The 21310-nt window shown below is 46.3% G+C and overlaps 1 protein-coding gene across 1 annotated transcript in view; it reads right to left on the bottom strand.

Moving 5' to 3' along the window:
• Window positions 1–2060: 2060 nt before the first annotated feature.
• Window positions 2061–21310, bottom strand: part of atrx (ATRX chromatin remodeler) — a 29779-nt gene continuing 10529 nt past the window's right edge. The window contains exons 23-34 of the mRNA XM_088389631.1: window positions 21071–21165; window positions 20811–20950; window positions 19488–19641; window positions 19256–19356; window positions 18412–18520; window positions 18150–18327; window positions 15257–15448; window positions 9603–9752; window positions 5886–5996; window positions 4028–4123; window positions 3813–3941; window positions 2061–3500 (exon numbers count right to left, since the gene is read on the bottom strand). Of these exons, the coding sequence (XP_088245757.1) occupies window positions 3279–3500; window positions 3813–3941; window positions 4028–4123; window positions 5886–5996; window positions 9603–9752; window positions 15257–15448; window positions 18150–18327; window positions 18412–18520; window positions 19256–19356; window positions 19488–19641; window positions 20811–20950; window positions 21071–21165 (1677 nt within the window). The 3' untranslated portion in view covers window positions 2061–3278. The remainder of the gene's footprint in view (window positions 3501–3812; window positions 3942–4027; window positions 4124–5885; window positions 5997–9602; window positions 9753–15256; window positions 15449–18149; window positions 18328–18411; window positions 18521–19255; window positions 19357–19487; window positions 19642–20810; window positions 20951–21070; window positions 21166–21310) is intronic.

Below are 21310 nucleotides of genomic sequence, written 5' to 3'. Positions count from 1 at the left end.
ACTAGAGTCCTTGGTGTTCATCTGATTTCATTGCCAAGAAAATAAATTGATTCACCATTCAGTCTACCATAAAAAAATAAAACATCATAAACATCAGTTATTTGCGAGATTAAGCCCCATCAAATCTATTTTTTCACTACTGTCTGTTATACTTATTTAGGATAACTTGATTCAGTGAAATGAGACTTTTAATGTCAATCGTTATCTTAAAACGCGACAAACGGATAATTTTGAAGGTGTTGTGAGTCATCGCTTTTTCTTCAACTCGGAATCAAGGGGGCGGCTGGTTGCAGAGTAGCCAAGAGTTCAAAAGATGACGGAATACATTTAGTAATACATAAAATAAAGTTTTCATTGGTCGCTTAGATATGAAGTGTTTACATACACAAAAGAGGGGATGAATAGAGACATTCACAACTTATTAAAAAGTCCTTCTCTCATTGCCCTACTTCTTAAATGTGGTGTCGAAAGAACGCACAGGGCAAGGCCATGCGTCTGGAAAAATTGATTATAGACACACTTTAAAAGACCTTAAACACTAAGTATAGCGAGGGGGGCAGTCTTTAATCTGATTTTAAAGTATTTACATTTGTTGCTAGCTGTTTGCTTCTTATTCCAATTGTGTGCAGCACAACAGCTAAATGTTGATGCACTCTGCTTTGAATTTTGGTGAGGTTTGAACAAACTTGAAAATGAAGAATTTCAAGCCTTTTTGGAAGACAGGGGTTATTTACAATCATTTTGGAAAAAGTTCAAAACAATAATATTGTACTAGATTGGCCACTAAACAAAGTATTTCCATGTAACGGATTACCAAATTGTGAAGGAATGTCAATCAAGCTTAGTTTTTCTTCATCTGAAAAGTTTTAGGCTCATGGCGCAAACGATAAACAATTGTCTTCCAGTCTGAGACTGCGGGAACATTGTATAAAAAGAATTTGCGGCAGATCTAGTTTCCCAGAAGAGATGTTGACTCCCAGGCCAATTTGCCCCCATAAAGCCTTCAGCAAGTAAAGTGCACAGGCAGGCCCCGCTGGCTCAACAGTACGTTCTCAGCCGGCTTCATCCACCATACTAAATCAGATTCCTCATGCAACTGGATCCAAACTCCTAATTGGCTTTACACATCGCTGTAGATTTGGGTAGTGATCGGCTGTCGGGGTGCGGGGGCCCCACAGACTCAACAAAAGTGTCGTCTACACACAACAGACAGAAACAGCTGCCGGCTGCTTAGCCCAGCGGCGGTGATGTGCCGAGAAACCTGCAGCGCCGCTCGTCTGGGGGGACAGGATCAACATTTCAACATCTGCAATAGTTGTAATGCTCCTCCACTGGCAGTTATCTGTGAGTGGCGAGGAGAGCGTGAGCCACGCCACTCCCACTCCTTCCCTGGGGGAGGAGAAGAGATGGAAAAGTCAAAGACGTGAAGGGGAAAAACCCTGGCAGACGCAGAAATGAAAACAATACATGGAGAAGGGAAAGGAGATGAAAGAAAAGGAGGGATGGGAGTGGCGGACTAGAAATCACCTAAATGGCAACTAACTAAAAGCCTCAAATCCAAATGAAGGCCTAGCACAGCAAGAGAGAGAGAGAGAGAGAGAGAGAGAGAGAGAGAGAGAGAGAGAGAGAGAAAGAGAGAGAGAGAGAAAGAGAGAGAGAGCGAGAGAGAGAGAGAGAGAGAGAGAGCGAGAGAGAGAGAGAGAGAGAGAGAGATTATCAATGTATAAAGAAAAAATGTATAAAGAAAAAAGAGATTATGGAATAAGAGGATTTGATACGTAACTCCAAACAAGGGCCCAATGTGATACGATTTTAAGGACGCTTTGATTTTGAAGTGGAACAACTGGATTCGATGCAGTGGGATTACAATTCACTAGGGTTCAGTTCAGTGGGTATGATACAATGAGTTTTGTCATTTTACATAATGTACAATAACATTTGATGAGCCAAGCTTCAGATCCAAAATATCTTAACTGTTTAAGACGGACGTGCAAAACACTGCATTGCCCACCTTGTAGCATAATCTCGTTTTAATATAAAGACAGACAATCGAGTCAAAATGAGATTAGCTCGTCCTTTTGGTCACTTTATTAAATGTTATATTAAATACTTAGGAAGATAATAGCAGATTAGATCAACATGGCAAATTGTGGTGTATTTGCTAACATAAGAACATTCTTAATAGGGCAAAAACAGTCTACACGTATATGAAATACACCTTGTGCAAACACAGGAGCCATGGAGAGACAACAGGCTCCTATCGTCCCACACAACCCCTCGTTAATAGCACGCCGACGCCAGTTTAGAGCAGAACGTGTCCGAGAACAAGCAGCAAGTTGTCCGAAAAAGAGTTGGCAGGTGAGACTGAGGTGTTACAAAGCCAGCCTGCACACATACATGCACGCACGCACGCACGCACGCACGCACGCACGCACGCACGCACGCACGCACGCACGCACGCACGCACGCTCGCACACTTTCAAGCCTCCATGTTAGACAGGAGCATGAGCTGCACTGGTTGTGCTTTGTGAGAGCCAGCCAGTCAGTCACCAAGCCACTCAGGCATGGACCAGCACAAGTGGAACATAAAAACAATGACGAGGACGCACAGCGCTATGCTAGACATCACACTAAACAGTGAGAATGACAATGTGAAAAAATGGTCACAGAGACCAGTAGGCAGTTTTGAACAACACAAGCATTCCAATACCAGCCGTGTGTTGCGAGAAACAAATAAACCGTGGTGGGTAGGGGTTTTTAAAAACTCAAGTGAGGCCATCACCATTTTCTTTTCTTTTTTTTAAATGGGCATGCCATTTTCTTTGATTAGTATAGGAATCTACTGGTTGTCACCAACCACACTGGTCCCGATGGGGTTTTAAAGTAGTACCATTATAAAAAATGGTGTTTAAACTTGGATGAATCCCTTTTTTAAGGGGGAAAACAACGCAACGCTTTCAAACGCTGCTAAAAAAAACAACAACAACAATTAGAACAGACTTGACTTTAAATACAAGAAAAAAAAAGGAATATATAGAACTTGAATAACATTAAGGTGGTATGTACACTTTGTATTTCTGACGAGTTTCCCAAATAGACCCCTTTCAAACAGTCATTTTTACATTGGGTTCCGCTGACTCCCGGTGGACGACAGAATTGCGACTTCAGTGGATAGTGGTCCGGCCTCCACCTTTTTCTGTGGCTCTTATCTGACTCATAAGGAGAGAGAGAGGCCCGGCTTGGGCTGGGCCCACTCAGTAGCAGAGAGATGGTGTAACCTACAAGCCCTTGGAGGGCCCAGGATTCTTGCCCATGGCGGCGTGGGGGTTCATGCCGTGCAACTGCTGGTAAAGACCCAGCAGGTCCATGTGGCTGAGCCTGTTTCCTCCCAGCATACCATTTTGCAGGGCCATGTTCAAGAGGGTGGTCTGGTTGGCCATGGCCAGTTGCTGCTCTTGGACCTTCCTGTTGTTTATCACCTTCTGGACATACATCATCAGCTGACAAGAGAAGCATTGATATAATTATTATGAAGGACAGATTTTGAATTAATTTTGTCATGTGTCAACAAAACGTTTAGGTCACTGGAAATCATTTCCAATGCAAATTGGAGCATCTGTGTCAGCCAAAAAAATGACCGTGTTTTAGGCAATTCCGTTTGGATTCTTGCGATATTTAATGTAAATATTCATGGTCACTCAAATGGGCTGACTGATCAAATAGGCAGGCTAATTAATCCGTTGGGCCCACGTGTGAGCCACTACAAGGACAATATGTGGTACAAAATGCAGCACAGAAGCGAGAGTTCTTACCGACTGCTGCATGGTGAGAGTTTCTCTGTAAATTGCTTCTCTGCGTTTGGCCTCCATTTCCACAGAGGCCATTTGGGCCATAGCCAAAGACTGGACCTGGCTCTCAGTAAGACTGGCGTTCTCTTTCCACTGTTGATGACAGAGAGAACAATTTACACGGTCCCAAACATAAAGGTCGGGATGCTAATAAGCGAATGGAAAATGTCAGCACTTACAATTCGTGCGATAGTATCTTCCAGTGAGTCTCGTTGTAAACTCTTAAGCGCATTTGTTGCCTCGATGACCTTCAGTCGCCCTTGGTTGATAAGGTCCTGTCCACAAATGAAGACAGAGGAACAGTTGAAACAACGCCTTTGTCTCATTAGCATCACGAGCAGTAGAGGCCCCCCGACCCACCCCAGCTCAGCTTCAAGCGTTGCATAGCCGGGCCGGGATTGTGCAAATTACATGGATTGAAACGATTAATGTCATGGAGCATTGTTTATAGCGACAAAACCACAGAGGATTATTGAGCTCTGAAGTTATGAGCTCATTTGGTTGTTACATCCCACGAGATTTACTGTATCATCCATTCGCTGCACTTCCAGCAACAAGTCATTTAATTCACTGCACATTGTCGAAACGTAACGGCTACGTGCCACAGAACATGATGCAGTCGGCGGGTGCTTTTCATTTGGAAACAACGCGAGTTATACTAAAACTGATTGTCTGGACATCAGAAAATAATTGTTGGTGGGATTGCAACACGAAAATGTAAAAAAAAAAAAAAAAAAAAAAAAAAAATCCACAGCATTTAGTCATGCCCCCTTGTCATTTTGTGCCAGAGTTGCACTTCTAACTGGTTCAAATGGCCTGATAATTGATTGACTATAGGGCCCCCTGTTGCTGTGGCACGTATCAATGTCGAGCAGCATACCCTTCAAAATGTAACATTTCTAATCTTTCTATCCACACTAACAAGATGTTTCAAGCATCCTCTCACAAAAGTAATAACTCATTAACACATCCAACATGAAAATGTAGTTGCAAGAGTTCTCCCAAGTTTCTTATAAATTTTATCAAATACATTTTCAGACAACCACGGCAGGTTATTCAACCACCGAATGCGGAAAATCAATTAGACAACAATGTAAGTGTATGACAGAATTGAACTGACAAATAGATAAACTACAAGATAACTCTCAAACATTTTCTTGAAAAATTGTCATCCAGTAATGTTTGAAGCTGTAAGCAAACATTTTGGGTGGTTAAATAAACTACCGTGGTTATCTGAAAAGAAAAATAACTACATGACACGCCCTGGATTTATGTTTGAGCCACATATACATGATTGCTAGTTGTGGAAAAACAATTGGAATCGAACATGTATACAGCAAGCATCAAATGGGCAGATGATATTTTGGTAGTTTGTAAACGTGACTGTCTCCCGTCTGTGACCAGCTTGGCACGTGTAAATGGTTCAGAACTGAAATACCAGCGAATTAGTTGAAGAGTAGGACTAAAATAACCATGTGTAGTGTGCCCAGCAGTAAACTGGAGAATTGCCAACACCAAGTTCAGCACCACTTACAGGGTTTGGGAAGCCCTGGTCTAAAGGCTCAACTTGGTGATTTCCTGCATCTTGTCTGAGAGCGTTTCCACAGAAACCACCAAATAATTTCACTCTGCCCAAGAGTTCATTTCATGGAGGTGTTTGGAACGAGACACATAACTGTCGCGAGCTATATTGTATTGCATCAATGAGTGATCGTATCGCCCAGGAACTTTATTTGTATAAAACATGATGATTATAATAATTGAAAGCAGTCTAAATATTTGTAGCCTTCTGCTCTCTCTTCACGCTGATCTTCCCGCTACTTGAGTCAGATGTGCCAGCACGTATAAATACCCGCTGGCTGGCCCAGACATGAGGCATTACGATGTGACGGGTGGGGGTCCGGGGGCTGAGCCGGCCGGCTGCATGACTGTTGTCGCAATTAGCGGCGGGGGACTGAGGAATGTGGTGCGACATGCCGTGGGGGGAAAAGAGGAGGAGGGCGAGTGGGAGGGGAGCATGTGGAGCTCATTACTTACCTCCAGCTGCTGGTTGGTCATGGTGGCCAAAGCCGCCATGTTGTAGTGGGAGAACATGGTGGAGGAGCCCATTTGAGGCTGTACCTGGTAATTTGTCCTCATGGTCAAACCCTAAGAAAGCAAAGACAGTGCAGTCTTTAACGAAACGAGTCACACGAGTTTACTTGTATACGATGGATGACCAAAGATTATTAACCACTCTTCGCTTGCACGAAAAAAAACAACCCGACAATCCAAGTGTTGAGCCCCAGGAAAGGCCAGCAGGATACCAATGTCTGTGTGTAATTGAAACTCTGCTGCAGATGGTTTTCTTGTGCCTTGTAATCTGGCCATTTGGGTGCATCTGTGTGTTGTGAGTGGGAGGTTGAGGAGAGCGGGTTCTTATGGACTTGGTCAGAGACTGGTGTGCAAGCCTAAACACTACAAAACCAAACACACACACATCCATGCTGAATCTGCACACACTGTGGCAACGTTTTACATGACAGGAATCTATGAACTGGCTGATTTAAAACGACATCGCAATGTCGTGGGGGGGGGGGGGGGGGGGGTGACCTTGACCAGACAGGGGCAATATTCAGCTGCAGAGTATGCAAGGGCCAGTGCCGAGGTGCGCAGTGTGGACGCCGCTGCCCCCCATTTCACACCAGCGAGTTTGCAGAGCAGGTTGTTCCTTGATTTAACTTTGTCCCCTTTAGGTGTTCCTTAAAAGATAGGGTCCGGTCAAGGATCACTCCAAGGTAGGTTGGGTTGGAGGCGTGCTTCAGCTTGAGTCCACCCAGGTAGATGTTTTGTTCTCTGGCAGCTTTTGTGTTATGGAGATGGAATACGCTGGATACAGTTTTTGCTGGGCTTGGCTTTAGGCGCCAGGTTTTACAGAACTGGTCCAGTTTGACAAGATCTTCTGTGAGCACCTGTTCCAGTTGGTTGAAGTCTGGTGCTTGAAATGCCAGACAGATGTCATGTGCATGGATGAATTTCCGGGATTTGGTGGTGGGTAGCTAATTTATGTAGAGGTTGAACAACGTTGGAGCTAGGACTGAGCCTTGTGGTAGCCCATTTGTCTGCCTTCTCCATGCACTCGTGTTCTGACCGAGGTGAACTCTGAACCTTCTGTTTGTCAGCAGAGTTTGTATTATTGCCGTTGCCCAGGCAGGAAGCGCTTTTGTGAGTTTGAGTAGGAGGCCTTTGTGCCAGACAGTATCATAGGCGGCTGTGAGATCAAGCAACACAGTCCCTGTCTTCAGTCTGCTCTCGAAACCATTTTTAATGAAGGTGGATAGGGCCAGTACTCGTTCTCCTGTGCTGCGGTCCTTGTGGAAACCTGCCTGATCCACACAAAGAAGTTCCTCTACTCCTGGCGAAATACGTTGTAAAAGTAGTCGTTCCAAGATTTTGAAAGGAACGCTGAGTAGGGAGATTGGGCGGTAGCTGGCTGGCAGTTTGTGGTCTTTGCCAGATTTTGGTATGGCAATAACTTTTGCTGTCCACCATTTCTTCGGGATCGAGTTTGTTTTTACAATCCTAGTGTAGAATCGTGTCAGCCAGGTTTGGGCTCGGGGGCCGAGGTGTTTCATGAACTCTGGAGAGATGTTGTCATATCCTGTTGCCTTTCCCCATTTCAGGCCCTGCAGGACTTTCTCCTTTTCAGCAACTTCAAAAGGTTCTGGAATTCTATCCTTTCTATCCTCTCTATCCTCTCGATCCACACTTGTTGGTGTTTCTTTAGCTCAGATGAAACTACTCTTTTGGTGGGTTTATCTTGAGCAACTTTTGCAATAGCCAGTAGGTGTGATGCAACTTGATTGAGTGTGATGGATGCTCGGTTTAGGCTGGGGGGCTGTTGTGCAGCTCCTAGACGGCGGATGAGGCTCCAGCATTTCCTGCTAGAGTGTATAAAGTTCAGGTCAGCTACTGTCTCCTCCCATTTCCTTCACCGAGCTGTAGTTAGCGATTCAATGAGATGGTCTGCTATCTCAGGGTCCCCTGATGTTTTGTAGGCTTGTAGGAGTGCAGCGCTTTTTTGTCCAGGAATGGGACGTACAGGGGTCGGTAGCCTCGTGGGATGGCTGAGTGAGCAGCTTTGTAGATGGCGCTGCAGAAGCGGTTGTAGGCTTCATCTACAGTGATGGTGTAGAGTGGGATGGTGACAACACTCCTATCCAGAGTTTCACTGTATTTCTTTCAGTTGGGTTTGCGGAAGTTCCAGGGCATCTTCCTTGGGCTGTTTATGACTGGGAGCTGTAGGCCAACGTGTACGAGCAAGGGGCGGTGTTGACTGTGTGGAAAGTCGTCAAAGATGAGGATCTGAGCAGGATAGGGCGTTCCATTCAAAGAGCTGACCCAACACAGGTCAGGAGAATAGTCTTTCTTCCACCTGGGGGAGTGGAAGGTTCCTCTTTGTTTGGGATCGTGTATCAGGGCATGGTCATTTCTAGATGCCCAGTCTGAAAGTGCCTCTCCATCGCTATCTGCTGCTGGGTATCCCAGTCAGGGTGGTGGCTGTTAAAATCTCCCATGTAGATGGCAGGGTGGGGTAGTGTGGGTAGAACCTGCAGATCCCAGTTGGCACTAGGGGGCTTGTACACATTGACAATATTAAAACCACCGATAGTTATGGTGTCAGAGAAATGTGTTGTTGTCAAGTGGTTTGCTTCAACTATGCCAGAGCGCACATAGGTGGCCCGTCCATGTTTGGCATGTGGGGTGTGGCACTGGAAGTCAAAACCTTTGATGGTGAAGCGGCCTGCTTCCTCTATGCCAATGTGAGTCTCTTGGAGGCAATTGAGTGTTGGAAGGTGAGGACTTCAATAAGGCTTCGCTTGGCTGCGGAAAGGCCTTCGACATTTAGTTGTAGTATTCGAAGGGCAGGTCCCTCCGCGAGGTGCTCTTGAAGCTGTTTGCTATCGGCTTTGGGACTGTGACTAGGATTCTTTGACTTGGCTCTCAGGCGTCGTCTCTCGAAATTTAGTCTGCTGGTAGGATCATTTGCTTCCCTGGGCAAGCCCGGGTAGTGACAGGGGGCGCAACGAGAACGCTGATCCATTGCCCCCATTGTTTCATTGATAAGATCAGTTGAATGCTTAGGGGCAATTCACATTTTACAGATCATTATTTTGTCAAAGATTAAGCAATAAAGCAACGGATTTGACTGCATTATTGTTGTAATCTCAAATTTTTAAATCATTCAAATTTGGCAGGTCTGTTAACAACCCTTCTCTGTAAGACAAATTACAAAGATGCAGATGCGGTTGAAAGCCCGCCACTGGACCTAACTGGCATGCTTAGTGGAAAACCCTGTGCTCGCTCTCCTGACAGGCAGACTAGCTCGGGGGAAAGCTGCTTACGGCACACGTTGGAAAAATAATCGTTAGGGTGAATTAGAATCTAGGATTACATGAGAGAAGGGGAGACCTTCTCCCGCTTGCTTACACAATCAGCACTACATGCGCACACATACACACACCTTCCAAATAAACACACTAATTGCCCTTTGATTCAACCTACAAAAAGAGAGGGAATAGGAGAGGAGGTGCAAGGATGGATAATGTGAACATGAGACAAGCCCCTTGTGGATGGACGTTTGTGTGGGCACCTTGTGGAATTGTCATCATTCAGGTGTCTCACAACATGGCATTAAATTCAACCACACGTGACGCTACGCTTATTATTACGGTTACATTTTCTCAAACACGATGCAATGCAGGTCACACTTACCTTTTTCTCTGCTTCGTATTCAGCCCAGGCTGCTTTGCGATCCTCCTCACTCAGGGCCTCCTCTTCTTTGTGGTCCAACAGTGAGTCGTGCTCATGATAGCACACAATCTGGTCCTTGTGGGTTTGCAGCAACTCGGCCAGGAAGAGGTCCTAGAGTGGCAAAAAAACAAGAGAAGTGTCAAAAGGAGGATTTTGAAGTCATCAGTAATTGTTTGATCAGTATAAAATTAAATGATGCTATTCTGCTCCAGTCCAGTCGGTGGACGTAACAACCGAGTGAGCCATGGTCTTATTTGATCTACAATTTACATCCCTTGATTTGTGCCATACACTTGGTATAACAGGTCACTTTTATGATGATTTGGCTTTTCCATAGATACAAACACAGGCGAAAACATAATCTCCTATCTCATGCTTTACGGAAGTAAACATAACGCATTTCGTTGGCAGAGGTTAAAGTACTTGGTTTCCATGACAACACTACTATTTAGTGCAATACTCAACTAAAATTAAGCCAGCAGCGCCAGACTCCTCTCACACAAACATGGTTCGAATTACTCTTGTTGCAGAGGTTTAACTTTGTCCTGGCTGAGCTTTACATTAAAGCGGAATTCTGGAAAGTGGAGACGTCACGCGACGACTGCATCATTAACCTCCTTACAAGCCAGTTCGCACAGGCGTTCCACCAAGCTCGCCCTTCATTGTCCAGCTACGTCTGAACTCTGACAATGAGTGTGAAGTCTGCAAAGCAAATTAATCATAGATGTCACTGGTGCGACGCAAGCGGGAATACAAAACAGACGCACAGTAGGATGAAAGGAGACAGTGATTGCAAATTTGTACAGGATAAGAGAGAAAATAAACAGTGGGCCAGACACGGTGAAACTGGATCTCGCAAATTAAGACATGTAAGACAAGCAGACAAGCTTGTATACACACAAAATCCACGTAGTAAAACTGCTCAGGCCACCAACCTGGGAAGATTGAAGGCCTTGCCGGAGTGGCCTATTATAGCTATTTTGAAAATTTTTTAGGGAAATGGTCACCACCAGTGTCAGAGGTCAAATGACAATACAGATGCTCACCCTGGAACCAAGTGCAGGTTGGGCTACGCTAGTATTTCCCCTCAGGCACTGGCTCTAGGGTGGTCCGCTCCATCTCTTTCGGTGAGCTGTGCGCAAATGTGACCCTTTACTAATGATCGTCAGTAACCTAAGCCTGCCTATTGGCATTCTGGTGGGCCTGCTTGGTAAAGTCTATCGCTTTACTTCAGGAGAGCTGGAAAAGTGAGAGCCGCTGGGTGGGCAGATGCTCGATCCGAAATGATGTAAGTGAAGCCGCCCGGTGAGCATATGGGGGATATGAGTGGGTACCTCGACGGGGTGAAATCCTGGAAGGAGTTCTGGCATTTGAAAATGGATGTTTATGGATTGAGGTGACAGTCAAAATCTTCATAGAAAAGACGTGGATATCAACAATGAATCTCATGAGTGCATGGAACATTTTGAAGAGTGAAAGATTTCTACATGTGTACTGTATGAAACAAAAAGGTCTTTCATGCCAGCATTCAAAAGACGAAGCAGCCCTCACATCTCGAGAGATGAAAACTTGGGAGTTGACATGAGAGAACCTCATTTGGACTTTACAAGCTGGCACGAGCATCCATGCGTACTTTACCCATACACTCACACTTAAAAAAAAAAACTCTGATGCAATTAAACACCTGTCAGCATGGATAGCTTTAGAGTCCGTGATGGCAAGATTTCTGGTTGAGTTATCCGGTATCTTTTGAAGTTGAGAAAGTATAGTACAGCTAAACAGTTACTCATTGTGATTACTTTAAAACAGCGCCTACAGTAGCAGCTATCCAACCATCTATCCATCTTGAATAGATATAAAGTAAAGGACTTGGAAAACACAGATGCAGACTACGCGACAACCTCTAAATTGAAGGAATCTGAATCTATCCTTCAAACATTGCACAACAGCCAGCATTGTGCATGGTCGGTAATTTTACATAATACGTCGCCATACACATCTCTGTCGTGGCTGCTCAGTATTATATGGCGAGTGCAAGGAGTCTGAATCAATATTAAAAGAATGTACGCCGCTGTGCTTTGTGCTGACTTGAAGACACCTCCAACACATCATTTCAATTTCCACCGTTTTCTATTGGAAAATTGTAATAAATCAAAAGTCAATTGCTATCCCCGCATGAATTGGTTGACCTTTTCCACTATAGTTTATAACAGTTTGATATGGCGGTTTTAAATGCACAGGTGTGTTCGCAACAGGGGGTTGACGACAAGATCCCAAAAGCAGGAATGCAAGAGGCAGACATTTGTAAAAGCTAAACACAGCCAGTCAAAACTCCCTCGCCCACAGCTGCATACAAGTCACGCGCGCACACGCACGCACGCACGCACGCACGCACACACGCACACACGCACACACGCACACACGCACACACGCGCACACACGCACACACACACACACACACACACACACACACACACACACACACACACACACACACACACACACACACACACACACACACACACACACACACACACACACACACAGTGCTTAACAAGTTTCTCCGCAGAAACGCGCAAAAACTTGGAGCAGTGCCTGACAGGAGGCCAAGACTGCCCTAAGGACTTCCCACCATCATCACCAGAACATATGCCAAAGTTATTTGTCTGGCAATCAGTCAAGGAAGAAGACAAAAAAAAAAGTTCTACAAACACTTTAATTATAATATATTGAAATGTTGAGAGCAAAATTTAGGAAACTGCAAAAAAATATCAAAGGCTCGATACAAATGCAGCCCATCTTTTAAAACGCCAACCGATCAGGGGGCCAATCCATAAAACTTGAACTTAATGCAGTTTTATTGAAGTTTGGCTCTGTCATATCTCCATGGAGTTTTTCGCACACCATTTTGACCTTGGAGCAAAATACGATGAATGTCATTTTGTTATAGCTAAGGTGCTCCAATGTTTAAGACAGCTGGGCGTACCAGTGTCTGCGATTTTGGATACCTTTAGCTATCTGGTGTTGTGTTTCACTATTTCTCATTGGAAGCAATTGAGCTATCGCAAAGTAAGGTGAAACAACTCTGAACAAAGATTGATGATGGAAACACTTTAGCATGATATCTGCAGACTTTTGGCAGTGCTTTTGGCTAGCTCTGGCCTCCATGCAGAGACAATCTGGAATAAGTCGTTACGCATTTGGCTACCTGGATCACCACAGTGCAATTCGACTCAACCAGGCTTTAAGAGAAACGCTCATCATAAATTGCATCTACTACCTACATATGTAACAATCTCACTGAAGAGATTGGTGACTTGCAATTACAATGCATTGTTTGGTTTGTTTTTCAAAGCAGAGCAGAGACTCAAAGGTGGAACACAATCCATTCCTGACGCCACCTTGTACAACTAACTTATTGTGGTTGCAGTAATATTGTAATGGGAAGCCGAGACAGTGCTGCATCACAAGTTTCATTACTGGTTGTATGTTGTCATCACACCCGCCCTCCATGACACCACCTGTTCCCAGAAACCACAAAACAAAGCAAAACACACCTGTGGCGCTGATCCTTTGACACTCATTAAAAGAAATATTTAGGGTAGGGTGAAAAAATAAATCAATGAACAGTCAAAATTATTTCCCATGACTAATGAGGTGAGCGAGTGGCTTATCGCTCCACTTATGCTGCAACGCAGAACTTGATGTATGTATCTGCTACAGTCACCTACGGAGCACAAAGCGTGATGTAACAAACACAGCATGCAGTTTCAACTAGCAGTAGTCAACTAGTGGCACTGCACAAAGTGTGTACAAGAAGTTGGGCTGGCAGCCCGTTCTGCAAGTGGATGCTTGCTCCATGGGAGAGTGAGATGAGCAGGAAATAGTCTGGAATGGGGAGTCAAAACCTCATGTCTGTGATGCACAACCTTCTTTGTCATTAAGCAGAAGCGCGCCGGCCCCTTTTGTCTTCAATTAGTTTCTCTGAAGAGCACAGACATCTTTAAGAGAGGGGTTTAAATAATGACCCTTCATCAGGCAGGGGGAATCCAAGGGGAGGATAAGAAAAACAACTTTACTGGGCTCGCTTTGAACATGCAGCGGTAGAGAGGTGAGTCAGCATAACAGATGGCTGCGAAGATCACGGGGACAAGATGGCGTTGCTTATTGAAGACCCGGGTGGGGAGGGGGGGCAAAAGCGACGAGGCTCAGGGAAGTTAAGAACGTAAGACGAGATCAGATGAACATGATACTCGGTGCCAGTGGCGAACAAATTATTTTACTGTTTAGTGTAGATATCGCTTAAGTTTGCAGAGTGACGATCCTTATGCCGTGACTTGACTTACTCCCTTGTCTGTGCAGAAGGCAGTTGGCTCAAAGCAGTATGCGTCTTACTGACTCATCTTCACATGAACCCAGACAAAATTCCTTCCATCGTACTCTCAAGCTCTGCTGCCATCATCATCATCATCTAGTTCCCCTTCTCAATGACTGCGACCTTGACCATAGTAGAACATAAAATGAATGTTGATATCTCACCAAATGTCATACACGTCTAAATTGTCGTGGCCCACCAAACACACCCCTTTGTGATACATAACTTCAAAAGTGACTAACTACAGTTGAAAGCTACAAGGGTTTGGAGCCGCAATGTCAGTTTTTACTGTGCGTTGTTTTGGGCTGCTATCTGTTCATTAACCCATCGAGAGAATGGTGCAAAGTGACTTAGGCTCAGTACTGTGAATGGAGCCAAGATGGGTCGTGTGAAGGTTTGCAGAAGCCGTGTTTATTTTATCTGCCCTGTTTACACATTTCTGCTAGGAAACCTTGGTTAAACCCAAATCAAGAGCATCTCAACACAACAACAAAAATGAATCAACTCTGGGGACTAAAAAAAGTGAAGGCAAAGAGGAGAAATGAAAAGATCAACAACAAAGACAATGATGGCAAGGAACGAGGAAAAAGTGCAGGTTTATAGCAACATCGCAAGTAGAAGACTATTTAGTAAATAGCAGTAAACAGATGCGTGCAGCTGCTCTATGCTGGATGGCTCATGTGAGTGCAGTATGTTCTCATTAAAAACCCAGGGGGCCTAAATAATAACATAAAAGTGGGTGGGGAAAAAGTATTCACATAAGAATGCGGATTCACGTCTCAAAAAAGGTCACAAAAATCAGCTAGCAAAGCGAGCATTGCAGAATTACTGTGAGGGCAGTGCAGCATCTCTCCAGCAATTGCCAACAACACAGATGCAAGTGTTTAAAGGAGATATTATAGTTGTCTAATGATATGCTTGCACACATTTAAGAGCAATGCACGACCTTTTGTGTGGCAGTAAACGCTTTGCTCAATCGAGCCATTTTGACAGTCTTTATTTGTCTCTCTTTGTCAACCTTCTATAATCACAAGCATTCTCTTTCACGCCAATGTCCACACCATACTAGCCTACAAAGGAGGACCAAAAACATGTCATTGTCAACATTGTCAACGGTTTTAAATGTTGTTGGGTGCTTAATGAACTCCGTTAAATGTTAACTACACATAGTCCATATTAAATTTAATTGGTTTGGGCTACAAGTGTAAAGTATAGGAATAGTATATAAGTGAAGGTTTACCTTTGGGAGCATGGGCGTGGCTTTCTTACTCTTCTTCTCTGAGGGATCATCCAGCATATCAGGCTCAAATGTGTAGAGCTCTGCCAATTCGTTCATAGTAAAGTGCCTTTCAATCTGCTGCTGGTCCACCACACGGTATGACAAAGACTGTTTGGTAACCTGCCGGTCATAAATTTTTTCTTCCATTGTGCCCTGAGAGAAGGAAATGAAACAAAAGGATTTCAAATACCGTATTTGCCGGTGTATAAGTCGACTCGGTGTATAAGTCGACCCCCTAAAATTCGACGGAAATTTACGATTTTATGATATATCCTTTGTATAAGTCGAGCTCAATTGTTGCATTATATTAAACTTCAAAATTCAATCAGAAATATGCGAAATTTATTGACGAAATGTGTTCAAATTCCGGGAGGCCGTGCGCATGCGCAGTGGCCGGAAATAGCTCCAGCCGAGCGGATCGGCTGTTTATAAGCACAGCGGAGGAGATCACGGAGCCTCATTCGACTTCCAGCGGCCGGCGAGCTCGCGCACGCCGCCCGGCACCACCGGGAGGCCGGAAATAGCTTCAAGCCGAGCGGATCGGCACTTTATAAGCAGCGCGGAGGAGATCGCGGAGCCTCATTCGACTTCCAGCGGCCAGCGCACTCGCGTACGCCGCCTGGCACCACCGGGAGGCCGTGCGCACGCGCCAAGTGGCCGGAAATAGCTCCCGCCGAGCGGATCGGCTCTTTATAAGCACCGGGAGGAGATCGCGGAGCCTCATTCGACTTCCAGCGGCCGGCGAGCTCGCGCACGCCGCCCGGCACATCCGGGAGGCTGTGCGCACGCGCCAAGTGGCCGAAAATAGCTCCCGCCGAGCGGATCGGCACTTTATAAGCACCGCGGAGGAGATCGCGGAGCCTCATTCGACTTCCAGCGGCCGGCGAGCTCGCACACGCCGCCCGGCACATCCGGGAGGCCGTGCGCACGCGCCAAGTGGCCGAAAATAGCTCCCGCCGAGCGGATCGGCTGTTTATAAGCACCGCGGAGGAGATCGCGGAGCCTCATTCGACTTCCAGCGGCTGGCGAGGTCGCACACGCCGCCCGGCACATCCGGGAGGCCGTGCGCACGCGCCAAGTGGCCGAAAATAGCTCCCGCCGAGCGGATCGGCACTTTATAAGCACCGCGGATGAAATCGCGGAGCCTCATTCGACTTCCAGCGGCCGGCGAGCTCGCGCACGCCGCCCGGCACATCCGGGAGGCCGTGCGCAAGCGCCAAGTGGCCGAAAATAGCTCCCGCCGAGCGGATCGGCTGTTTATAAGCACTGCGGAGGAGATCGCGAAGCCTCATTCGACTTCCAGCGGCCGGCGAGCTCGCACACGCCGCCCGGCACATCCGGGAGGCCGTGCGCACGCGCCAAGTGGCCGAAAATAGCTCCCGCCGAGCGGATCGGCTGTTTATAAGCACTGCGGAGGAGATCGCAAAGCCTCATTCGACTTCCAGCGGCCGGCGAGCTCGCACACGCCGCCCGGCACATCCGGGAGGCCGTGCGCACGCGCCAAGTGGCCGAAAATAGCTCCCGCCGAGCGGATCGGCACTTTATAAGCACCGCGGAGGAGATCGCGGAGCCTCATTCGACTTCCAGCGGCCGGCGAGCTCGCACACGCCGCCCGGCACATCCGGGAGGCCGTGCGCACGCGCCAAGTGGCCGAAAATAGCTCCCGCCGAGCAGATCGGCTGTTTATAAGCACCGCGGAGGAGATCGCGGAGCCTCATTTGACTTCCAGCGGCCGGCAAGCTCGCACACGCCGCCCGGCACATCCGGGCGGCCGTGCGCACGCCCCAAGTGGCCGAAAATAGCTCCCGCCGAGCGGATCGGCACTTTATAAGCACCGCGGATGAAATCGCGGAGCCTCATTCAACTTCCAGCGGCCGGCGAGCTCGCGCACGCCGCCCGGCACATCCGGGAGGCCGTGCGCACGCGCCAATTGGCCGAAAATAGCTCCCGTCGAGCGGATCGGCTGTTTATAAGCACCGCGGGGGAGATCGCGGAGCCTCATTCGACTTCCAGCGGCCGGCGAGCTCGCGCACGCCGCCCGGCACATCCGGGAGGCTGTGCGCACGCGCCAAGTGGCCGAAAATAGCTCCCGCCGAGCGGATCGGCACTTTATAAGCACCGCGGAGGAGATTGCGGAGCCTCATTCGACTTCCAGCGGCCGGCAAGCTCACGCACGCTGCCCGGCACATCCGGGAGGCTGTGCGCACACGCCAAGTGGCCGAAAATAGCTCCCGCCGAGCGGATCGGCTGTTTATAAGCACCGCGGAGGAGATCGCGGAGCCTCATTCGACTTCCAGCGGCCGGCGAGCTCGCACACGCCGCCCGGCACATCCGGGAGGCCGTGCGCACGCGCCAAGTGGCCGAAAATAGCTCCCGCCGAGCGGATCGGCACTTTATAAGCACCGCGGATGAAATCGCGGAGCCTCATTCGACTTCCAGCGGGCCGCGCACTCGCGCACGCCGCCCGGTTAAAATTTTCTAAGTGCAACGCACAATGAGATGCATGAGAAACCGCCTTGGTTACCATCACATTTGAAGCGATGAATACGAAGTTAAATTTTATGACGCGGTGTATAAGTCGAGGTCGATTTTTTTCGGTCGATTTTGGATCAAAAAGGTGGACCAATACACCGGCAAATACGGTAAATATATTTTGGAGGCTTCCAAGAAGTAAAATAATAGTGTGGCAGTTTTAATTTAGCACTATAAGTAAGCAAAGTTCACAGAACCACCTCTATTAACAGACAAAGGTCAATTGACTCATGCAGATGTGCATTTCCTAAACGGCATCAAAATCTCTTTGCTGCTAAACAGACAATGACCTAAAAAAAAGAAACAATCCTGCAAAGATCACCTGTGCCAGGAATCTGTAGACAAAGACCGTCTTGAGTTGGCCGAAACGATACACCCTGAAGATACTCTGGATATCAAATGAAGGATTCCAGGAGGCATCAAAGATGATGACTCTGTTGGACGCCACCAAGTTGATGCCAAGCGAGCCAGCTCGTGTGGAAATGAGGAACAAACGACCCCTGGTGTGGTTTGGAGAGCGGAAAAGACTTGTACAAATGATCTCTGAATTGTTTCATTAAAGAAATGGGAATCAATAAATTCACCTTGTGTTTTCAGGATCATTAAACTCCTCAGCCCACTTCTTCCTGGTGGTGGCGTTGGTGGAGCCATCCAGACGATAGTAGTCAATGTTCCTGTACCACTTGCCCTCACCTTCACAGACACACAAGAGTGCCGAGACGTGCTATTCAATGTCATCGTCAAACTGCTGAGGAACCTTTGACAACATGTTGCCATCAACTAGGCCGTTTCTTGTGAAAGAGGACCTGGTGTGGGTATGAGCACATGGACGGTCACGGTGGATGGAGGCCCTCTGCATGTAACCTTCAAGATGGCCACCCCCTCGCTAGCCTTCACAAGCAGCACTTCAGCATGTTTCCAATTAGAGTACTGTGATCTTTTCATTACAAATTACAAACCCTTGAGCAAACATTTTGGGTGGAATAAAAAGTCAAGGTCTAATCATTTTCAAAATGAAAGTAAAAACAGCTGCTGCAGTTTAATTAGGAACATGACCTTACGCTAGTGGCCCCGTGTTTGGATGTATGCGACTATGTTTGCACACTTGAGGCTGAAATGCGTGGACAACATTTGCGACGTGTGGGCTTGCTTCAAGAAATGCATGGGAAAATATTACCCAAGATGAATGAATTTTGGGACACACAACAAAGCCCATCAAGGTCCATAAAAATCAGTAGCTGGCTTCCACTATTAAAAAGAGTTACTTGGTAGGTTGAATACATAAGTACAGCATTGCAAAACCTTTAGTAGGAAGCTGATCACAGGCAAAGACAGGATAGGATCATTCAGTGGAGTAATTAGCAGCCTAACAGGAGAGCCAAATGAGATCTTGAATAAAAGAACGTGGGATGGAAGTGTAAAGCCTACCTTTGTATGGTGAGATCTTGTCTTCATCTGCAGCTCTGCAAGACAACTCCAGGAAGTCCTCAATCAGGTCCAACGATATAAGGGACTGACTAAACACCAACCTGTGGATGGGTACAAAGATTCCTTGGTGTCACTTTCCAAAACGCTATCCCATTACACTACAAATCATCTACACACAAACAGCACATTCCAGAGATGTGTGCAGACATTCTCAGAGTGCAGACATACTTACACTTTATCTTCCACTTCCTCTGCCATGCGCAGGATCTCAAAGAGGATTGTTATTTTTCCAGAGTGTTCCATGATTTCAGCATCGGCCTCTGTGACAAACTCCTTGTGCCAGTCGGCAGTGGGACTCCCTGGTGCCGAGCCAGAGGGTTCCGGTTCTTTGCACAAAATAAATACTCTTAACTCTGTACTCCGCCCTCACAACAGCAACACATTAATAATGCTCATTAACACAAGTTAATTATTCTTGTTGGGTGAGTTACCGTACGTTAGATTCTTTAAAAATCTACAATTTGCACACGGTGGGTGAATGACTGAATGACTGAATGAATGAATGAATGAATGAATGCCCTCATCTTATAGAGCAGTGTTTCCCAACCTTTTTTCAATCACGGCACACCTTTTCATTGGAAAAAATCTCGCGGCACACCGCCAACAAAAATCTGTTAAGCTCCTATATTAAAATCAGTTATATTACAACGAAACACGTACAGTCCTATTCCTATATATGTATGGAGAGTCGAATAATTTAATAGAAATAAATACTAAATATTCTTTAAATTGTATTCCTTTTTTTAAATAAAAGTGACAGTTTTTTAAAAAGGTTTTAGACGGTGTAAGAAATAAACTATTTAAAGTGATTGTGATTAAAATAAAAGAATCAACGTGATTTTGTTTACTGTTTTAGACTAGGTCTATAAATATTGCAACAATAAGAACAAAGTCACTTTTAAAGACGCTCTGCTGTTCTGACAGCAGCTGAGTGGCTATCACAGTCGAGGAATCTCGACTTGACTGCTTATTTCACGTATGTGAAAAATAACCAATCCAGGTTCTCTGGTTGAACTGCATGCTCTGATTTCCATTGGACCACAAACGCACCACAACCGTCATAGTGTCTGTCACTGTTAGCAAAAGCACACGGCAACACACACATAAACTGAATATGTGCCGATGCAATACAATCAGATCGACACAATATGAAATCTCAAGATTCTCCGATTCTCCACACATGCACGATTAGCAAGTGGCTGACCAGGCCTTGCGCGAACTGACCAGTGGTTTGGCGATCCTGTTTACAATGCGCTCCGTAATTAATATTGGACAATCCCACGGCACAGCTGAACGTGCACACCAGTGTGCCGCGGCACAGTGGTTGGGAAACACTGTTATAGAGTATCAACAGGCCTACAGTACAAGCCATGAAGCCACATCTGGGTTTGTGCGACCCCTCGTTGTTCATCGTCATATCGTGTCCGCATTGGTTGTCAAGCTCAATTAGGTTCAATGAGAACATGCAAATCTATTCTTGAGGCTCCAAACTCACGCTCTTCGACAGGCTCGGCCCTGTTTCGCCCCTCTCCATTCCTGCCCCGAGAACTGGTGTTCCACTCCTTGATGACTTCCACATCATCGCTATCGGAGTCATCAGATCCCTTCTTTCTTCCCTTGCCTTTCTTCTTTTTCCTATTAAGGAGGGACAGTGGAGGACACAGGGTCAGCGAGAGTAACAGATGGAAGAACAGGGGGAGTACAAATGTGTTTCTGCTTTTATAAATATCCAACATGGAGAAGTGGAATCTTTACTTTTTTTGCTTTTCATCCTCTGAGCTCAGACTAAGGGACGACTCTTCAGACTCTGAGGCAATGAATTCCTCCATACTGTCTTCGTCAAAGAAACCCTGAAAGAGAGAAAAGTACGTTCAAACTTGCAGTGGTAGACGAGTGAAGCGGAATTAATGCACATCGTAGTTGCTTTTGAAAAATGGATGATAATCACTCGTTCACTTCCAGTAAATCACATAGCAAGGTTTCGTTGTACGATAC

This window comes from Syngnathus floridae, chromosome 1 (genome assembly GCF_059516105.1).
Source record: "Syngnathus floridae isolate MCC-2025c chromosome 1, RoL_Sflo_1.0, whole genome shotgun sequence".
Lineage (NCBI taxonomy): Eukaryota > Metazoa > Chordata > Actinopteri > Syngnathiformes > Syngnathidae > Syngnathus > Syngnathus floridae.
Note: the sequence above shows the minus strand (reverse complement) of the source record. Positions and strands in the feature narration are given on the sequence as shown.